The sequence below is a fragment of the Oncorhynchus tshawytscha genome, linkage group LG04 (genome assembly GCF_018296145.1).
Source record: "Oncorhynchus tshawytscha isolate Ot180627B linkage group LG04, Otsh_v2.0, whole genome shotgun sequence".
Classification (NCBI taxonomy): domain Eukaryota; kingdom Metazoa; phylum Chordata; class Actinopteri; order Salmoniformes; family Salmonidae; genus Oncorhynchus; species Oncorhynchus tshawytscha.
The window spans coordinates 12,441,170-12,462,438 of record NC_056432.1 but is presented as its reverse complement, the minus strand read 5'-3'; the positions used below and the strand labels follow the sequence as shown (position 1 = coordinate 12,462,438).

At 48.9% G+C, this 21,269-nt stretch overlaps 1 protein-coding gene across 1 annotated transcript in view; it reads left to right on the top strand.

Annotated features, from left to right (window-relative positions):
- Positions 1–21,269, top strand: part of LOC112237176 (adhesion G-protein coupled receptor V1-like) — a 225,981-nt gene that overhangs the window by 106,153 nt on the left and 98,559 nt on the right. The window contains exons 72-82 of the mRNA XM_042320335.1: positions 422–563; positions 723–1,570; positions 2,421–2,541; positions 2,668–2,839; positions 6,363–6,605; positions 9,850–10,257; positions 12,408–12,592; positions 12,787–13,036; positions 13,532–13,671; positions 14,668–14,828; positions 15,188–15,288. Of these exons, the coding sequence (XP_042176269.1) occupies positions 422–563; positions 723–1,570; positions 2,421–2,541; positions 2,668–2,839; positions 6,363–6,605; positions 9,850–10,257; positions 12,408–12,592; positions 12,787–13,036; positions 13,532–13,671; positions 14,668–14,828; positions 15,188–15,288 (2,771 nt within the window). The remainder of the gene's footprint in view (positions 1–421; positions 564–722; positions 1,571–2,420; positions 2,542–2,667; positions 2,840–6,362; positions 6,606–9,849; positions 10,258–12,407; positions 12,593–12,786; positions 13,037–13,531; positions 13,672–14,667; positions 14,829–15,187; positions 15,289–21,269) is intronic.

Sequence of the window (21,269 nt, the reverse complement as noted above, 5' to 3'; positions counted from 1 at the left end):
CCCTGAACAGGCAGTTAACCCACTGTTCCTAGGCCGTCATTGAAAATAAGAATTTGTTCTTAACTGACTTGCCTAGTTAAATAAAGGTAAAATAAAATAAAAAAGAAGAGGTTTGGTGTGGATCTAAAATGTCCAGGTCTCTCCGTATTGGTTAATTTTCCCTCTCTCTCTCTAACCGAAGGAGGGCATGTGAACAGGCTGAGAAGGTCTCGTTTTCTCTAAGTAAACCCACCAGATAATCTACCTATACCTCCTCCAGTCTCATTTAATTATCTCCCTTTCCAAACACCACCACCAACAAACACCCTAGAAAATGACCACGCAGATAGGAGGAATTGCTTTGAGCTGTGTGGTCAGAGGGTGTTTGTCTGAGGGTGTTTGTCTGAGGGAGTGGTCTGAGGGTGTTTGTCCTCCTCCTCAGGCTCAGTGACAATGGCCCATGGAGAGAGGAGCAAGGCTGTGTCCCTCCAGGCACTCTCTAATGTGTCTGAGCCAGCGGCCTTCGCCCTCCACCTCACTGCAGCTGGCTCCAGCTCCCCTGCTCCTGGGGTAGCTAGACTCCGGTACAGTAAACAGACTCACTTGCCAAGCTTATGGCGATTCTATGCACTGTAGACATAGGGCCGGGAACCCTCTGACTGAAGATGGCATTCTGTATGTAACAGTAATGTTACAAACTTTAACAGCCATGGTGTGATGCTACTCTCTGTTTCCATCTCCAGGTCAGGGTTCACGGTGGCAGAGGTTGAGCCTCTGGGGCTATACCAGTTTGCCCCGGACTCCCGCCAGCTGGTCATCAAGGAGGACGTGCAAACCATCACCCTCTACGTCCAGCGGCTCTATGGTTTTCGTAGCAACCGTACCCGCCTGTCTTACCAGACGGTGTCGGGCAGTGCCCTGGCAGGACAGGACTTCGCTGGAGTGCGGGACGGAGAGCTGTTCTTTGACTCACCTCGCCAGACCTCCGCCTTGCTCCGGCTGTCCGTTCTGGACGACGCGCTCTTGGAGAGAGACGAAACCTTCTTTGTCAACCTGACAGACGTCCAGGTACTGAGCGGTGGTGGTGTCCCCCAATCGGGTGAACCCCGGCCCCATCTCATCCCACAACACAGCGTGGCCACCGTTACCATCCTGGCCAGCGATGTCACGGTGGGGGTGCTGAGCATCAGGCCGGGACTGGTTGAGACAACAGAGGACAGGGAGGAAGGGAGCCAGCAGGAGAAGAGAATGCTCCTCAGGGTCCATAGGTCTAGCAGTCTGGCTGGGCCCGTGAGGGTCAAGGTGCAGGCTTATGGAGGTGGGAGTGTTGGGGGTCCATCTTTTCCCTTTGCTCCAGAGCCCAACAAGACCCTGGCTCTGGTGGGGCAAGACTTCAAGCTGGAGTCCGCCCTGGTGTCACTGCAGGAGGGGCAGAGTGAGGCCGAGGTCAGCCTCATCATCCTAGACGACTCTGAGCCTGAGGGACAGGAAGTGTTCTTCATCTACCTCAGCGACCCAGAGGGAGGTGCGCAGATCGCAGATGGGCCCGACCAGCAGGGCTTCAGCTCCTTTGCCAAAATCATCATCCTTGGTAAATACTGAAACATTATATCTGCCTCGGGCTCCATGTCATATGCTCCTCAGTCTACCCATTGGTCAGCCAATTCAAGGTAATGTCATGCTCTAGTTTCTCTAGAACAATGTGTTCTCTGTCTAGGTCATTGTTTTCCAATTCAATCCCTAAATTCGGTCACTGGGCATCTGATTGCAGATCCAGTGATGTGAAATCTATTCCACTGTTCAGTTGAAGATAACTGATGATATAATCAAAGGCACCGTTACAACAGGATTGGGAAGCTTGATGCGCTGGTTTGTTGAATGCTCTGTGTACATACAGTGAATAGCATACATATGGAAAAAGTAATATCAATATCTCTTTCTCCTTCTTTCTTTCTCTGTCTCTCTCACTGTCTCTGTCTGTCTGTCTGTCTGTCTGTCTGTCTGTCTGTCTGTCTGTCTGTCTGTCTGTCTGTCTCTCTCTCTCTCTCTGTCTGTCTGTCTGTCTGTCTGTCTGTCTGTCTGTCTGTCTGTCTGTCTGTCTGTCTGTCTGTCTTCTCTCTCTGTCTGTCTTTGTCTGTCTGTCTGTCTGTCTGTCTGTCTGTCTGTCTGTCTGTCTGTCTGTCTGTCTGTCTTTCTCTCTCTCTGTCTTTCTCTGTCTGTCTGTCTGTCTGTCTGTCTGTCTGTCTGTCTGTCTGTATCTGTCTGTCTGTCTGTCTGTCTGTCTGTCTGTCTGTCTGTCTGTCTGTCTGTCTGTCTGTCTGTCTGTCTGTCTGTCTGTCTGTCTGTCTGTCTGTCTGTCTGTCTCTGTCTCTGTCTCTGTCTCTGTCTCTCTTTCTCTCTCTCTTTCTTTCTTCACACTCCCTCCCTCCACTTTCTCTCAGGGAGTGATTTCCATAACGGGATAGTGGGTTTCAGTGTGAGTTCTCTGCTGGGTCAGGTTCTGGACGAGGACTCAGAAGTAAACAGAACAGCCCTACTTTACTTGCAGAGACAACAAAATAGGTAGGTCATTTCCTCCATATCAACCCTGTTCCCATATGACTGTCATCTGAAAGCTGCAATGATCACCCCCAGCCACTCGGGGTGCTGCGTGTGTGTTTGTGTGACCGGTCTGCTTCCCCCACGCAGGGCCTTTGAGGACGTTGAGGTGAAGTGGCGGGCCACGTTCAGCAGGGCGGAGCCATCCCTGATCAACAACGGAGTGAACCTGACACGGGAGCTGTGGCAGACCTCAGGCAAAGTGCTTTGCAGGAGAGGACAGGTCCTCTGTGTCTTCAGCATGGAGGTCCGACGGGACCAGGTGAGTCCCAGGTAGTACTAGAGGTTGTATCTCTAGTATCTCTCCCTGGGTTAGAGGAGGGTTTGGCCGGGGGTAGGCTATCATTGTAAAATAAGAATTTTGTTCTTAACTGATTTGCTTGGTTAAATAAAATAAAATGTAGGTCAGGGTGGTGCCAGAATAGACACATGTCACAGTACTTTAAAACTGTCAGCAAAGCCTCTCTGTTTGGAGCACTGACTTGAAGGAACAAGCAGGATGTCCTAATACTGGAGCTCTTTCCCTGGATGGCCTAATACTGAAGCTCTCTCCCTAGATGTCCAAATCCTGAAGCTCTTTCCCTGGATGTCCTAATACTGAAGCTCTTTCCCTGGATGTCCTAATACTGAAGCTCTCTCCCTGGATGTCCTAATCCTGAAGCTCTGTCCCTAGATGTCCTAATACTGAAGCTCTGACTCTGGCAGACCACACATCTCTTTTGTTTGTCCACATTTCTTTCTGCTGTAGTGTCAGAGGCTCTGGCTGTGTATTAATGTGGACGTCAGTGGAGAGATTGGGCTGTGAGTGGCATCGAGGTCAATATAGGGTCACAGGAGCAGAGCAGGAAGGTCCTGTGGCGTAATCACACTCTCCTCTCCTCTCCTCTCCTCTCCTCTCCTCTCCTCTCCTCTCCTCTCCTCTCCTCTCCTCTCCTCTCCTCTCTCCTCTCCTCTCCTCTCCTCTCCTCTCCTCTCCTCTCCTCTCCTCTCCCTCTCCTCTCCTCTCCTTGGTCAGCAAGTAGCCTAGTTGTTAGAGCGTTGGGCCAGTATCTGAAAGGTCACTGATTTGAATACCCAAGTTGACAATGACTGACCCTGTAAAACAACACATTTCACTGCGCCTATCCGGTGTATGTAACAACAAAACATATATTTATTTTTTGGGTGGTCTGACCAGGCAGCTCACCCAGCCCACATCCTGTCCTGCTATGTGTCTGTGTGTGAGGGCTATTTTAGGGCACACCTCCTCCTATTGAGTGCTGTCTGTCTGCTGTGCTTCCTCCCTTCCTACTTCCCTGCTGTTATGACACAGTCCTCAGACCTGGAGAGGAGACACATGAGTCCCAGATTGTTGAAGGCTGCAGGACTGGACCACCATTATGTGACATGGGGCTCAATTCTATAACTCATTTTATAAACATTGCTTGTACTGTACTGTAATTTTATGGCTGGGGAAGCCCATAATCCCATGCTCAACAGTACTGTAATTTTATGGCTGGGTAAACCCGTAATCCCATGTTCAACAGTACTGTAATTTTATGGCTGGGGAAGCCCATAATCCCATGTTCAACAGTACTGTAATTTTATGGCTGGGGAAGCCCATAATCCCATGTTCAACAGTACTGTAATTTTATGGCTGGGTAAACCCGTAATCCCATGTTCAACAGTACTGTAATTTTATGGCTGGGGAAGCCCATAATCCCATGTTCAACAGTACTGTAATTTTATGGCTGGGTAAACCCGTAATCCCATGTTCAACACTACAGTCATTTTGTGGCTGGGGAAGCCCGTAATCCCATGTTCAACACTACAGTCGTTTTGTGGCTGGGGAAACCCATAATCCCATGTTCAACAGTACTGTAATTTTATGGCTGGGGAAGCCCATAATCCCATGTTCAACAGTACTGTAATTTTATGGCTGGGGATACCCATAATCCCATGTTCAACAGTGCTGTAATTTTATGGCTGGGTAAACCCGTAATCCCATGTTCAACACTACAGTCGTTTTGTGGCTGGGGAAGCCCGTAATCCCATGTTCAACACTACAGTCGTTTTGTGGCTGGGGAAACCCGTAATCCCATGTTCAACACTACAGTCGTTTTGTGGCTGGGGAAGCCCGTAATCCCATGTTCAACACTACAGTCGTTTTGTGGCTGGGGAAGCCCGTAATCCCATGTTCAACACTACAGTCGTTTTGTGGCTGGGGAAGCCCATAATCCCATGTTCAACACTACAGTCGTTTTGTGGCTGGGGAAGCCCGTAATCCCATGTTCAACACTACAGTCGTTTTGTGGCTGGGCAAGCCCGTAATCCCATGTTCAACACTACAGTCGTTTTGTGGCTGGGGAAACCCATAATCCCATGTTCAACAGTACTGTAATTTTATGGCTGGGGAAGCCCATAATCCCATGTTCAAAAGTACTGTAATTTTATGGCTGGGGAAACCCATAATCCCATGTTCAACAGTACTGTAATTTTATGGCTGGGGATACCCATAATCCCATGTTCAACAGTACTGTAATTTTATGGCTGGGTAAACCCGTAATCCCATGTTCAACACTACAGTCGTTTTGTGGCTGGGGAAGCCCGTAATCCCATGTTCAACACTACAGTCGTTTTGTGGCTGGGGAAACCCATAATCCCATGTTCAACACTACAGTCGTTTTGTGGCTGGGAAGCCCGTAATCCCATGTTCAACACTACAGTCGTTTTGTGGCTGGGGAAGCCCGTAATCCCATGTTCAACACTACAGTCGTTTTGTGGCTGGGGAAGCCCATAATCCCATGTTCAACACTACAGTCGTTTTGTGGCTGGGGAAGCCCGTAATCCCATGTTCAACACTACAGTCGTTTTGTGGCTGGGGAAGCCCGTAATCCCATGTTCAACACTACAGTCGTTTTGTGGCTGGGGAAGCCCATAATCCCATGTTCAACACTACAGTCGTTTTGTGGCTGGGGAAGCCCGTAATCCCATGTTCAACACTACAGTCGTTTTGTGGCTGGGGAAACCCATAATCCCATGTTCAACACTACAGTCGTTTTGTGGCTGGGGAAGCCCGTAATCCCATGTTCAACACTACAGTCGTTTTGTGGCTGGGGAAGCCCGTAATCCCATGTTCAACACTACAGTCGTTTTGTGGCTGGGGAAACCCGTAATCCCATGTTCAACACTACAGTCGTTTTGTGGCTGGGGAAGCCTGTAATCCCATGTTCAACACTACAGTCGTTTTGTGGCTGGGGAAGCCCGTAATCCCATGTTCAACACTACAGTCGTTTTGTGGCTGGGGAAGCCCGTAATCCCATGTTCAACACTACAGTCGTTTTGTGGCTGGGGAAGCCCATAATCCCATGTTCAACACTACAGTCGTTTTGTGGCTGGGGAAGCCCGTAATCCCATGTTCAACACTACAGTCGTTTTGTGGCTGGGGAAGCACGTAATCCCATGTTCAACACTACAGTCGTTTTGTGGCTGGGGAAGCCCGTAATCCCATGTTCAACACTACAGTCGTTTTGTGGCTGGGGAAGCCCATAATCCCATGTTCAACACTACAGTCGTTTTGTGGCTGGGGAAGCCCGTAATCCCATGTTCAACACTACAGTCGTTTTGTGGCTGGGGAAGCCCGTAATCCCATGTTCAACACTACAGTCGTTTTGTGGCTGGGGAAGCCCGTAATCCCATGTTCACATTCTATTTTTCTTTTCTTCTTCCTTTTCTCCTCTGTTATGTATTTCCATCTATAACCAGTTAGACGTTCCTTAACTCCCTCTGTCTGCGTATTGCCTTAGGAACCCGAGTACCAGGCCTGGTTCCTGGTTGAGATCTACCAGGTGGGTGTTGGCGCTGCCATCAATGAAAGTTCCCGCTTTGCCAACATCACCCTGCTGGAGAGCGATGACCCGCTGGGACTGGTCTACTTTGCAGTTGGGTCCAGACTGCCTGTAGCCCACCTCAAGTCCACCCACCTCAGTCTGCAGGTGTACAGAGAGGCCAGCACGGCCTCCAACATCACCGTACTCTACCGCATGCTGGTGAGAAGCATACACACACACAGCGAACACACACACACACACACATACACTGTACACACACTACATACAGTACAGTGTTCATGGAATAGCCACACAAATATTGCCATACATTCCCACACCATACATTGTCTCCCTTTGTAACCAGTCACATCCTTCTGGTTGAAAATCACCAGTCCCATCCTATTCAGGTTGTTGTATTGTCTAACTCACTAGATCAGATTTCCATTCATCTCCCTCACCTAATTATACTGACCGGATGTGTTTCACCTTCAATGTCTCACGGTGTGTTGGTCATGGGTCATCTAAGTCAAACTCTACTGCAATGCCAGCGAGAGACACTAACACCCAAAAAGCACCCAGCCCCGAATCCTAGCCTTAGTTCCCAGCCCCAGCCTCAATCCCAGCCTGTCCCAGCCCCCCAACCCTCGCCTCAGTCTCAGCCCCAGTGTCAGCCTCAGTCCCAGCCTCAGTCCCAGCCTCAACCCAAGCCTGTCCCAGCCCAACAACCCTAGCCTCAGTCTCAGCCCCAGTGTCAGCCTCAGTCCCAGCCTCAACCCCAGCCTGTCCCAGCCACCCAACCCTAGCCTCAGTCCCAGTCCCAGCCTAAACCCCAGCCTGTCCCAGCCCCCAACCCTAGCCTCTAGCTCAGCCCCAGTGTCAGCCTTAGTCTCAGTGTCAGCCTCAGTACCGGCCCCAGCCCCAGCTTCAGTCCCAGCCTCAACTCCAACCTGTCCCAGCCCAACAATCCTAGCCTCAGTCTCAGTCCCAGCCCCAGCCTCAGTCCCAGCCTCAACCCCAACCTGTCCCAGCCACCCAACCCTAGCATCAGTCCCAGTCCCAGCCCCAGTCCCAGCCTGTCCCAGCCCCCAACCCTAGCCTCAGTCTCAGCCCCGTGTCAGCCTCAGTCCCAGCCAACCAACCCTAACATCAGCCCCAGTCCCAGGCCTAGCCCCAGCCTCAGTCTCAGCCCCAGTCCAGTCCCAGCCCCTGTCCCAGTCCTAGCCCCAGTCCCAGCCCCAGTCTCAGCCCCAGCCCCAGCCTCAATCCCAGTCCCAGCCTCAGTCCTAGCCCCAGTCCCAGCCCCAGTCTCAGCCCCAGCCCCAGCCCCAGTCCCATCCCCAGCCCCAGCCCCAGTCCCATCCCCAGTCCCAGCCCCTGTCCCAGTCCTAGCCCCAGTCCCAGCCCCAGTCTCAGCCCCAGCCCCAGCCTCAATCCCAGTCCCAGCCTCAGTCCTAGCCCCAGTCCCAGCCTCAGTCTCAGCCCCAGTCCCAGTCCCAGCCCAGCCCCAGTCCCAGTCCTAGCCCCAGTCCCAGCCCCAGTCTCAGCCCCAGCCCCAGCCTCAATCCCAGTCCCAGCCTCAGTCCTAGCCCCAGTCCCAGCCCCAGTCTCAGCCCCAGTCCCAGCCCCAGTCCCAGTCCCATCCCCAGTCCCAGCCTCAGTCCTAGCCCCCAGGAAATGGCTCAGGATGTATCGATGACACGCTCCATCCAGTAGCTCCCTATTCCTCAAGTGGTTTCTGTCTATCTATTGTGTAGGGTGTCTACTGAAAACACGCTTTTGTGATGAAATTGAATTTCCTTATGTTATAAAATAAATATTACCAAAACAAATATGATTATTCGTGTTTTGGATTAAAAAAGTTGGATTTCGATTCCAAATACATCCAATAATAAGCACTGAGCTCTGTTGACATAGCAATGCAGATTCCTCGTAACAACTAAATTAGCATGACGTGAGCTGAACTAAATGTAAAAAGCTTTGAAAATAAAAAACTTTAGTTTTCGCTCAGTGCTCCGTTGACATTTCAGAGATACTATTGTTTTTGTGAGAAATCTTCAAAAAATAATAGGAATTTTGAATTAATATGAAAATACATACTAAAATATGAAAATAACACGTCATGTCTCAATATCAATATCCATCTTCCCTCTATTGTTGAATGTGAATTTGAGAAGAGGGATGAAGAGTTCAATGGGAAAGTGACCCTGTCAGGTTGCCAGTAGCTTTAATTCTTACACAGAATCCAGCCTAGCTGACGCCATTCAATTTTCCAGATTATTTGCTACTTTTTCCCCTCTGGCCTCCATTTATTTAGTCACCTTAATTCTGGCTATCCTACAAGGGTAAGAACTCAAATAACTGTTGAACAGATTATGACAGCGACATGAGGTTTGTACAATTTTGCTTTTATTATAGGATTATCTACACTTGGGCTACATGGGGCTCCCAACTGGTCATATAACCAAGTTAACTACAGTCTCCACATCCTATTACATATAACCAGGTTAACTAGTCTCCACATCCTATTACATATAACCAGGTTAACTACCGTCTCCACATCCTATTACATATAACCAGGTTAACTACAGTCTCCACATCCTGTTACATATGACCAGGTTAACTACAGTCTTCACATCCTGTTACATATGACCAGGTCAACTACAGTCTCCACATCCTGTTACATATGACCAGGTTATCTCCAGTCATCTTATCCTGATACATATGACCAGGTTATCTCCAGTCTCCACATCCTGTTACATATGACCAGGTTATCTCCAGTCATCTAATCCTGATACATATGACCAGGTTATCTCCAGTCATCTTATCCTGATACATATGACCAGGTTATCTCCAGTCTCCACATCCTGTTACATATGACCAGGTTATCTCCTATCATCTTTCACACTAATGATGTTCTGAGAATACATATCAATGGCTCAAAGGACGCAGAGTCCCTCCACATTCATTTGTCCTTTTCCCTTCTTCTGTTTCTCCATGGCTATCCAACCATCTCCTCTTATCTTTTGAAATGACCATCAGCATACCGCATTTTCGCAGGTCCCCCTTATCCACTTCCTAACACCCAGTTTTATAGCTAATCTCATGCTATTCTAGAAATCTTGCGATGAGGCTGAGATAATTTAACATTTTTAAAGCTAATTTCCATCCTATTCTACACATTTTGCCATGAGGTTGAGATAAAATCTTGTAGTTTTTACAGCCAATTTCTTGTTTCTTCAACAACAACAAAAACACGTTCTTAGGCTGTTTGGGAAGGGAGAGGAGGGTGCAGTGATATTTGCAGGGGCTGCGGGGGTGGTTGGTACGCCAGTGGTAAGGACACAACACCTATCCCCTATTCATCCACCCATCTCTCTTTCTCTCTCTCCGTCTTCTTTCCCAACTCCCTCCATCTTTCCATCCTACTGTGACCTCACACTCCTGTTTCGTTGTCATCCAAAAGGAAGTCCCTCGGGCTGAGGCAGTAGGGCCCACTCTGATCTGGCCTGCCGTGGCCGGGATGGACTTTCTGAAAGAAGAGGGCCAGCTGACCTTTGACCTGGGCCAAAGGAGCATAGGGCTGAACATCACCCTCACCCCAGACCAGGCCTCCTCCAACCCCCCGCCGAAGCGCTTTCACGTGGAGCTGTATGGGGCCAGTGGAGGGGCCAGGGTGCACCCTGAATATGGCCTGGCCAACGTGACCCTGGTGTCGGGCACAGAGGCCCAGGCTGTGTGGGTCCTGTTGGACCAGCTCCAGCAGCCTCTGGACACTACCATACTGGACAGGGTGCTCCAGGCTCTGCTCAGCAAGTTCACGGCACAGCTCAATCCAGAACAACTGACCGCCGTGCTGGACGCACTGGGGAAGGTGAGAGGGAAGGAGAGTGAGGGAGCGAGGGGGAGAAGGAGGAGCTAGTATTTGTTTTGTTTGCTATTAAAAGTTCTGTTTTTTTTGTGTATGTGTGTGTCTAGTGTGTGTTGCATATGTGTGTGTTGCATATGTGTGTGCCTGTGTGTGAGTTTTGTCCAAGTACAAAACGATGACAGATCTACAGATGAGTTTTTAAAAGGTCTCTGTTGTCACTTAGTGTCTGACTAAAGCAGCTGAATCCATCAGCCTGTAGCCAAGTCAAGTCTGCTCTGTAATAGACGGGTTAGCTGACAATGTCAAGAAAACGATGCACACGCTTCAGTGGGGCAGAAGTCTGTGAATTGTTGTGATTCTGGATGGTCAGATAGCTACCAACAATGACAAGAAACTGCCACGTAGGTGACTCGTTTCAGCTAGTTTTATCTTGTTCTTGGCACTGTGTCTAGTTTTGAGGTGTTTGACTGATTTCATGTCAATGCTAATATGGCAAAAATTTGCTAGCTACTAACCAACAACTGTAACAATGTATTTGAGAGACAACAAGTGCTCATTGTGCAAATGTATTTATGTTCTAAATAAACATTGGAGATGAAATATAGCTAACATGTTGTCAACAATCTAAGCCAAAACGTTCTGTTTATCCCCATAGTTGCGCACGGGTTGGGTTTTGTTGCTAAGCAACCAACCCGTCTTTACAATGTGAGAGAGCAGATTGGGGCTAAGGACACAGTGAATAACTGTCACCACCAAACTAGGAATGAACCAAAATGTTCCTGAGAGGGAGATGGGAGGTTCAAAGAGACATCACACTTAAGAGCTTCCACACACACTCACTGAGAGGCAAACCTAGCCTGTGTTTGCATTGTACTGTGTGTGTTACATAACCCACAGGGTACTGTGTATGTTACATAACCCACAGGGTACTGTGTATGTTACATAACCCACAGGGTACTGTGTGTGTTACATAACCCACAGGGTACTGTGTGTGTTACATAACCCACAGGGTACTGTGTGTGTTACATAACCCACAGGGTACTGTGTGTGTTACATAACCCACAGGGTACTGTGTGTGTTACATAACCCACAGGGTACTGTGTGTGTTACATAACCCACAGGGTACTGTGTGTGTTACATAACCCACAGGGTACTGTGTGTGTTACATAACCCACAGGGTACTGTGCGTGTGTTACATAACCCACAGGGTACTGTGCGTGTGCTACATAACTCACAGGGTACTGTGCGTGTGCTACATAACTCACAGGGTACTGTGCGTGTGCTACATAACTCACAGGGTACTGTGCATGTTACATAACCCACAGGGTACTGTGTATGTTACATAACCCACAGGGTACTGTGTGTGTTACATAACCCACAGGGTACTGTGTATGTTACATAACCCACAGGGTACTGTGTGTGTTACATAACCCACAGGGTACTGCGTATGTTACATAACCCACAGGGTACTGCGTATGTTACATAACCCACAGGGTACTGCGTATGTTACATAACCCACAGGGTACTGCGTATGTTACATAACCCACAGGGTACTGCGTGTGTCACATATCCCACAGGGTACTGTGTGTGTGTGTGTGTGCGTGTGTGCGTGTGTGTATGCGTGTGTGTGTCTGTACCTATGTGTGTGTTGCTTTACAGTCCCCGCTGTTCTATAAGGCGTTTTTTGATCTGTTTTATAAATCTAATTTTACTGCTTGAGTCAGTTACTTGATGTGGAATAGAGCTCCATGTTGTCATGGCTCTATGTAGTACTGTGCACCTCCCATAGTCTGTTCTGGACTTGGGGACTGTGAAGAGAACTTTTGTGGCATGTCATGTGGGGTATGCATGGGTGTCCGAGCTGTATGACAGTAGTTTAGACAGACAGCTCAGTGCATTCAACATGTCAATACCTCTCATAAATGCAAGTAGTGATGAAGTCAATCTCTCCTCCACTTTGAGCCAGGAGATTGATATGCATATTATTAATAAACTCCCCTTTACCCTTTTTCAGGACCCTGTCTAAAAAAGATAATTGTGTGTGTGTGTGAATTTGATAGGTGGCTCTCAGATTATTGTATATATTTGTCTTAGTCATATTTACCTCCAATTCTGCACAAACACAAACTGAGATTCTCTCTCTGCTTGGCCAGGTGCTTACGGAGGCAGAGCGCACCCCTATTGCGGACAGCAGCCGTGGCTTGACCTATGACCTACTGTGTGCCATGGCCAACCCCAGCCGAGTCGACACAGGAGGTCTGAGCCAACTGGCAGAGGTGGCCGAGCGCTTCGCCTTTTCCCTGCTCACACACAGCCAGTGTGGAGCACAGGCTCAAAGGTGCGTCCTGCCTCATGGGGGATTGTTGGTAAAAAACTCAAGAGTATTGCTGTCTATTATTTCCGCCGCTGACTATGCTATTATAGTAGATGTCTTATTTGAGGGGAAAAATATAGAATGGATCACCCTTTCCCACTGTTAAAAAGAAGACTATATGAGTAACATAAGAGTGTGATTTGTTGGTATTTTTAAAGGGGGAGGACAATTCTGGACACTTGTGCCTACATTTCCATCTCTTCCTACCACTGGTACCCTACCCAGATCAACGGGCACATGTTCACAGGCAAGAACTCAGACACCTTTCAGTTGCCAGAGAAACTCCTGGATGTGCCAGCCTTGCCCACTGGCACCATCTCCCCCTCAGCCTGCCGCCGGGTGCAGCTCACAGAGTACAGCACCGAACACTGGTTCCTCACCGACAAAACCACCGCGCTCAACGGCAAGGCAAGCAGACCCACATACACTCAAAGCCACACCATGACAGCTAGTAAATCTTAGACTGATGGGTAACTATACTGGAAATGGGTGCACTTTGCAATACTTCCCGAAGTCATTATTGTAAAAAGTATTTTTTTTCTCTCATTCAGTCCATTTATCTGGTAAAATAAAGGTAAATAAATATCAAGTTACAGGAGAATACCTGTGGTATTACAGTTGAAAATGTATTCTTCAATGGAACCTTAGTGCTTGGTGTAAACTGCAGGGGGCAGTGTTGTTCCACTGAAGCTCTGTGCCAGGTCTCTGCCACTAGGTCTTTACAGCTATAAAGACCTAAAGTGTTTGTCCATAGCAACCGTAGACCCAGATCTAGGATCAGTTTACTCCTCCCCAATCCTTAGTTGAACAATAATAGGAAAAGCACAAAGTTGACCTCAGATCCGTGTTTCGGGCCAGCTCCATCCCACTCTGTACTGTAATGGTATTTCTCTGGATGTGTAGGTGTTCTCTGCCAGCCTGCAGGGCCGAGGGTCACGACCCCTGACTGAGGGTAACGAGGTGGTGTACCGTATCCACACCCCCGGGTTGAGGGTCAAACCTGGCCAGTCTCTGTGCCTTCTGTGGAGCCAGGCTGTTGAGAGGTACGACCCCCCACTCCTATACCCAGTTACTTTACTTCGCGTAGTACGATGAAGATCTAGCACAACAAACAGAGCATTCTTAATCACACATTCTATGTTTTTTGATTAATTCCCCAAAATGTAAATTTCTCTTAATTTCTGTTGCTATCCTGAACTTGAACCCATGTGATAATGTGGTGTGTGAGTGAAATGACTGTAGGACACAATCACTTAGGTGAGTTAAAGGGTCCTCCCCTTTCTTCTCGAGTCTGCTCTGTAGGTGTGAACCTCACACTTCAGGTCAGCCTCTAGTAGAGAGGTCAGAGTTCAGGGATCAGGTTCTGTCCAGCCATGACCTCTTTCTTTGAACATAGATGAATTGGCCTCCCTCAATCCCTCTCTGGGCTGGCCTAGACTGCTCTGTGATGTCTGTGAGTGTTCAGTTTGCTCTGCTCCAAGTTCCCGAACATTCCCGCCCCTCAGAAGTGTGTTTGAAAGAACGTTACGGAGGAGGTCCGGAGTGGGACTCTTGGCTGAACAGCTTGTAACAGGAAGCAGATTTCTCCGGTTTGGTTTGGCCCGTGGAGCAGCTATAACTAGAATCCAACAACAATCCATCTCTCAGATAACCAAGCAGATGAGAGCGTTGATAACGTCATCCTGAGGGGGAAAAGAAAGGCCTGTTCAACTTCCTCCTTGTCTCACTGCACTGATGACAGGTCTATTAAAGTTTGTCATGGACTTTGCAGTCGTGACTAGGACAATCAGTCTTGTCTGTCAGGCACAAAGTAAATTAACTTCATTTTCGTAAGGACAAAATATGAGTTCTATGCTCTTATATTGTCATACATGTCACTCTTTGAAATGTTCTGAGTTCCCTAATGTATCTGAGAGTGGACACATCAGAGCACCCAATCAAGTAGAGACACTACACAGCTGGATGTTCCAATCAGAACTTCACTAGAACTTCCAGCCTAAGGCTGACTACTTCCTGTATTATCTCTCCCTCTCCTCTAGCTGGCTGTCAGACGGGCAGTTCTGCAGGGTGGTGGAGGACAGTGGGAACTATGTGGAGTGTGCCTGCTCCCACCTGTCTGTGTACACGGCCCACGCCCAGATGGCTTCCCTGGCCTCCTACAACGAGGCCTTCTATGCCTCAGGCTTCATCTGCATCTCAGGTACCGTATGGAGGAAGAGTCTCTTTAGGTTTTCAGTACAACTAGTTTAGCCTTCAGTCCTTGTTTCTACTATATCCATTTTTCTTTGTTTCCCGCTCTCTTTTTATCTATTTATCTATATCTTCTGTATATGTGTATCTCCCTTCGTTTCCTCTGTCTTTTTCCTTTCATTTCTCCATTCTGTCTGCCTCATCACTGTTGTTCCTTTTGGATATGGCTCGGGCCTCTTCCCGTCCTACAGTCCCCTCCCACTCGGTTTTAGATGGTCTTACCACAAGCATTTTTGATCCAAATATAAAACATGGGTTTTTATGGTTGACATGGAATGACAAAGCATTTATTTTTGGTCTGATCCTCAGCTTTCGTCTTGGCCATCGTATCCCACCTGCTGTGTTCTCGCTTCCCCATGTTTGCTGCCAAATTGCTCACCCACATGATGGTAGGCTGCCTTGGGACACAGGTATGAAGACCCCCAGTATTGTCCCATCTCTGAATCTCCACACAACACAGACATGTCTTCCCCAGTCCAGATCAATGTTCTCATGCAAGCATACTAGCCATTTGGTGGTACAAACATCACTAGTTTCCCTGGCATTTTTATTGACTCTGTCAGGGTCTTATTGAGATGATTAGCACATTCTGACCGTGTGGGAAGATTTAGACTGCTGAGAAACTTTTGAAACCAGTGATAGAAGCATCCATCTCTATTCAGATCAATTTGCCTTGCCATATAGGTCAACAGCCACTCTACTCAAACGCACACACACACGTAACCCCCCCCACACACACACGCACATGTACCCCCCCAACAGGTGCTACAGATGTCACCAGATATTTTCTAAGAATTGTGCATAGGGCTGGACAGACGCCAACAAATGTAGCCGCCACAACCTTACGGACTAGGCTGTTAGCCCTGACAACAAAACAATCCCCCTGGGCCCTTTCCCATAAAAACCACGGCTGCCGTTAACCGTTAGGGCGGTGAAAGAGAAATGTGGCCGGTGGGGGGCTACCGTGGAGGAGTGTCTCAGATCCTTCAGACCTGTGAGTGGGAATTTTCCACTGGTCCCCAGTGCCTGACAGACAAACACAGACCTCTACTAAAGCTTTTTCTTCATGGGGCCAAACACCCTGGTCACACCACTTTTACTGCCAAGTGGAGCCCCTGAACCTAAAAGGTTTTGGATGGAAAATTCCGTCCTGTCCGTGTCCTTGTCACATACTGTATTGTCCGTTAAGACCCGGGTAGGCCCCGGTAAAACCGGGTAGACCTACGTAGGCCCTGGTAAAACCGGGTAGAACCTGGTGTACCAGTGTAGACCCGGGTGGACCCTGGTAAAACCGGGTAGACCTACGTAGGCCCCGGTAAAACCGGGTAGAACCTGGTGTACCAGTGTAGACCCGGGTGGACCCGTGTAGACCCTGGTAAAACCGGGTAGACCTACGTAGACCCTGGTAAAAACCGGGTAGACCTATGTAGACCCTGGTAAAACCAGTGTAGAACCTGGTGTACCAGTGTAGACCCGGGTGGACCCGTGTAGACCTGGGTAGGCCCTGGTAAAACCGGGTAGACCTACGTAGGCCCTGGTAAAACCGGGTAGACCTACGTAGGCCCCGGTAAAACCGGGTAGACCTACGTAGGCCCCGGTAAAACCGGATAGAACCTGGTGGACCCGTGTAGACCCGGGTGGACCCGGGTAGACCCTGGTAAAACCGGGTAGACCTAGGTAGACCCTGGTAAAACCGGGTAGAACCTGGTGGACCCGTGTAGACCCGGGTAGACCCTGGTAGGTATGTGTAGGGGAGTGTTTGGCCTTCTGGTCAAGGCCTGGGTGAAGGCTTGCTCGGTTGTGTGCCCTTCATAGCTGAAGGTCTGCTTGACTGTCTGTGGTCGGGACTTCTTTGTCTATACATGTTCTGTTCAATGCAGTTGTACTTGCAAACCCAAATGAACTAAGTGTAAATGTTCATGTCTGAAACAACTGAAGAGGGTGAAGTATCAACCCCACATCTTCCTATAACTAGCAGTGTAGAGTTTGACCTAGAGTTCTTTGACACTGTGTGGTTGAACTTTGACACAGTCGAGGGGTTCAATGAGGTTGAATCTCTTGGAATAGAACACCCACCGCCACAGCACTACTGTTCATCCAACTTCATGCACCTATAGGATTGAAACCCCAAAATCAGCGATTGCTCCACTGTGTACAATCCCATCACATATACATACTTGTCCTATGCTACTGGCAGATGACCAGGGGTTAGGGGTCAGGGTTGAGGGCTCATCCTCTTTAGAGGGTTTCTAAGGTACCAGCTGTTGATCCAGAATCTGTGGTATCAGTCCGACCAGAGGAGCATCTCCCTCAGTGTAATGATTCACTGACACAACCCTCTGGACCTGGGAAATTGATTGGAACATTTATTTTCCCTCCTCCAGCAGCAGTAAGCACCTTCCTCCACCTTTTTATTCTCCCTCTCATTCTCCCCCCCTCGCTCATTCTCACCCCCTCGCTCATTCTCACCCCCTCGCTCATTCTCACCCCCTCGCTCATTCTCACCCCCTCTCTCTCATTCTCACCCCCCCTCGATCATTCTCAGCCCCCTCGCTCATTCTCACCCCCCTCTCATCTCTCATTCTCAGCTCCCCTCTCATTCTTACCGCCCTCGCTCATTCTCACCCCCTCTCTCATTCTCACCCCCTCTCTCATTCTCACCCCCTCTCTCATTCTCACCCCCTCTCTCATTCTCACCCCTCACTCATTCTCACCCCCTCTCTCATTCTCACCGCCCTCGCTCATTCTCACCCCCTCACTCATTCTCACCCCCTCTCTCATTCTCACCCCCTCTCTCATTCTCACCCCCTCTCATTCTCACCACCCCCTCTCTCATTCTCACCCCCTCACTCATTCTCACTCCCTCTCTCATTCTCACCGCCCTCGCTCATTCTCACCCCCTCACTCATTCTCACCCCCTCTCTCATTCTCACCCCTCTCTCATTCTCACCCCCCTCTCTCATTCTCACCGCCCTCGCTCATTCTCACCCCCTCGCTCATTCTCAGCTCCTCGCTCATTCTCACCACCTCACTCATTCTCACCCCCTCTCTCATTCTCAGATCCCCTCTAATTCTCACCCCCCTCTCTCATTCTCAGCCCCCTCTCTCATTCTCAACCTTTGAAGATGTGTGTAGTCCTCTGGGCACAGATTCACCTGACTTTCATTTGGAGGTGCGAGGAGGTCTACATGAAGCCTCTGGCTAAGACACGAGTACCTTAACATTTTACTAGAGACTCTCCAGTGAAAACTCACCAGAAGCAGGTGGGTGGAGCAAGCAGAGCGAGGTGGGTGGAGCAAGCAGAGCGAGGTGGGTGGAGCAAGCAGAGCGAGGTGGGTGGAGCAAGCAGAGCGAGGTGGGTGGAGCAAGCAGAGCGAGGTGGGTGGAGCAAGCAGGGCGAGGCGGGTGGAAAGGAAGGGACAGGCAGAGCAGTGACTGTATGCTAGCAGGATAGTCCATATCTCTAATCGCCTTTTCTGATCGCAATGTTGTTTCCATAAGAGGATGAATTGGTCTAATGTAGCATGTATGGTAAAGCCTCAGCCCTTAGCTACCTCTTGCAGTTGAAATGAGCCTAAAAAAAGTGCATAATGACAATATTTGAATTGTTTTGTGTGAATACAGCACCAGTGACAAAAGGCAAAAATAGAGACACGTTCTAATTGAGCGAGGCGTCAAAGGGGACAACGCGCCCATCCGGCTTCAGTTGGGTCATTATAATTAAAAACAATGCATTCTAAAATAAATCACACACACGCCTTCCACGCTCGCCTTTGGTGAGTTTAGGCCATCTCTCTCTCTCGCTCTCTTGCTCTCCCTCACTCTTTCTCCCTTTACCTCTCTCTCTCTCTCTCTCTCTCTTGCTCTCCCTCACTCTTTCTCCCTTTACCTCTCTCTCTCTCTCTCTGTCTGCTTTGTGGCCATTATTTGGGGTGTTTAATATTTGTGTCATGATATCCGGTTGACCAGGGGGGTGACAGACACCCGATGCTACACACTGACAAGCCCTCCCCTCAGCAAGACAACTGAAGATTGTGCGGAGTGGAAATGTACCCTGGGCTGCGTGTGTGTCAACCACGATAGGGCTCTTCATACGAGCGGCAATAACGCACATTTACCCAGGGTAATCAGAGAGGGGCTGCCATAAAGGACAGGGCTGTAGCTTACAGTGTGTGTGTGTGTGTGTGTGTGTGTGTGTGTGTGTGTGTGTGTGTGTGTGTGTGTGTGTGTGTGTCATCCTGTCTCGATGTGAGTTACGTGCATGCAGGCATGCTTGAACACACACGTACACACACACACACACACACACACACACACACACACACACTGATGCACATGTAGACTTGTTTTTCCCAACAAAAACATACTTCATGAGCTTACGTTCAAATGTGCAGGTTAGCGTTTTCCATCATGAGTCGTGTACTGGAAGCAGCTCTGCAGAGTGGTCACTAGCTGGCACAGCCACAAAGTCATAACATCGGATTTAAACCTAACCTTAACCCTAAGCTTAACCATACTGCTAACTATAATGCCTAACCTTAAATTAAGACCAAGTAAGCACATTTTTGGTCCTGGACAAGACTCATTTTATTTTTATTTTTTAATATGACCTTTTCTTAACTAGGCAAGTCAGTTAAGAACAAATTCTTATTTACAATGACAGCCTACCCCGGCCAAACCCGGACGACGCTGGACCAATTGTGCGCCACCCTATAGGACTCCCACTCACAGCCGGATGTGATGCAGCCTGGATTCAAACCAGGGACTGGGATGCAGTGTCTTAGACCACTGTGCCACTCGGGAGCCCTTATCTCTCTTACAAACCAAAATGTGATGTTCAACTCATAACTCGCCCACCACCTACACACACTTCCTCCTGAACATTCATCACTTTGTTCTGTTTCCCTTCCTGACCTCACCACCACTGGCAGTTTGTCATCAAATTCATGTTTCTCTTGTGTGTTCTCGGTGTTTAGGGCACCTAGGTATTTGTATTTTCCAGCAAAATTAAGGCAGTTTATACAATTTTAAAAACACTACAATACATTCAGAGATTTCACAACACACTGTGTGTCCTCAGGCCTCTACTCCACCACTACCTCATATCTACAACACACTGTGTGTCCTCAGGCCTCTACTCCACCACTACCTCATATCTACAACACACTGTGTGCTCTCAGGCCTCTACTCCACCACTACCTCATATCTACAACACACTGTGTGTCCTCAGGCCTCTACTCCACCACTACCTCATATCTACAACACACTGTGTGTCCTCAGGCCTCTACTCCACCACTACCTCATATCTACAACACACTGTGTGTCCTCAGGCCTCTACTCCACCACTACCTCATATCTACAACACACTGTGTGCCCTCAGGCCTCTACTCCACCACTACCTCATATCTACAACACACTGTGTGTCCTCAGGCCTCTACTCCACCACTACCTCATATCTACAACACACTGTGTGTCCTCAGGCCTCTACTCCACCACTACCTCATATCTACAACACACTGTGTGTCCTCAGGCCTCTACTCCACCACTACCTCATATCTACAACACACTGTGTGCTCTCAGGCCTCTACTCCACCACTACCTCATATCTACAACACACTGTGTGTCCTCAGGCCTCTACTCCACCACTACCTCATATCTACAACACACTGTGTGTCCTCAGGCCTCTACTCCACCACTACCTCATATCTACAACACACTGTGTGCTCTCAGGCCCTCACCACTACCTCATATCTACAACACACTGTGTGTCCTCACCCCTACCCACCACTACCTCATATCTACAACACACTGTGTGTCCTCAGGCCTCTACTCCACCACTACCTCATATCTACAACACACTGTGTGTCCTCAGGCCCCTACTCCACCACTACCTCATATCTACAACACACTGTGTGTCCTCAGGCCTCTACTCCACCACTACCTCATATCTACAACACACTGTGTGTCCTCAGGCCTCTACTCCACCACTACCTCATATCTACAACACACTGTGTGTCCTCAGGCCTCTACTCCACCACTACCTCATATCTACAACACACTGTGTGCCCTCAGGCCTCTACTCCACCACTACCTCATATCTACAACACACTGTGTGTCCTCAGGCCTCTACTCCACCACTACCTCATATCTACAACACACTGTGTGTCCTCAGGCCTCTACTCCACCACTACCTCATATCTACAACACACTGTGTGTCCTCAGGCCTCTACTCCACCACTACCTCGTCTACAACACACTGTGTGCCCTCAGGCCTCTACTCCACCACTACCTGTATCTACAACACACTGTGTGTCCTCAGGCCTCTACTCCACCACTACCTCATATCTACAACACACTGTGTGCCCTCAGGCCTCTACTCCACCACTACCTC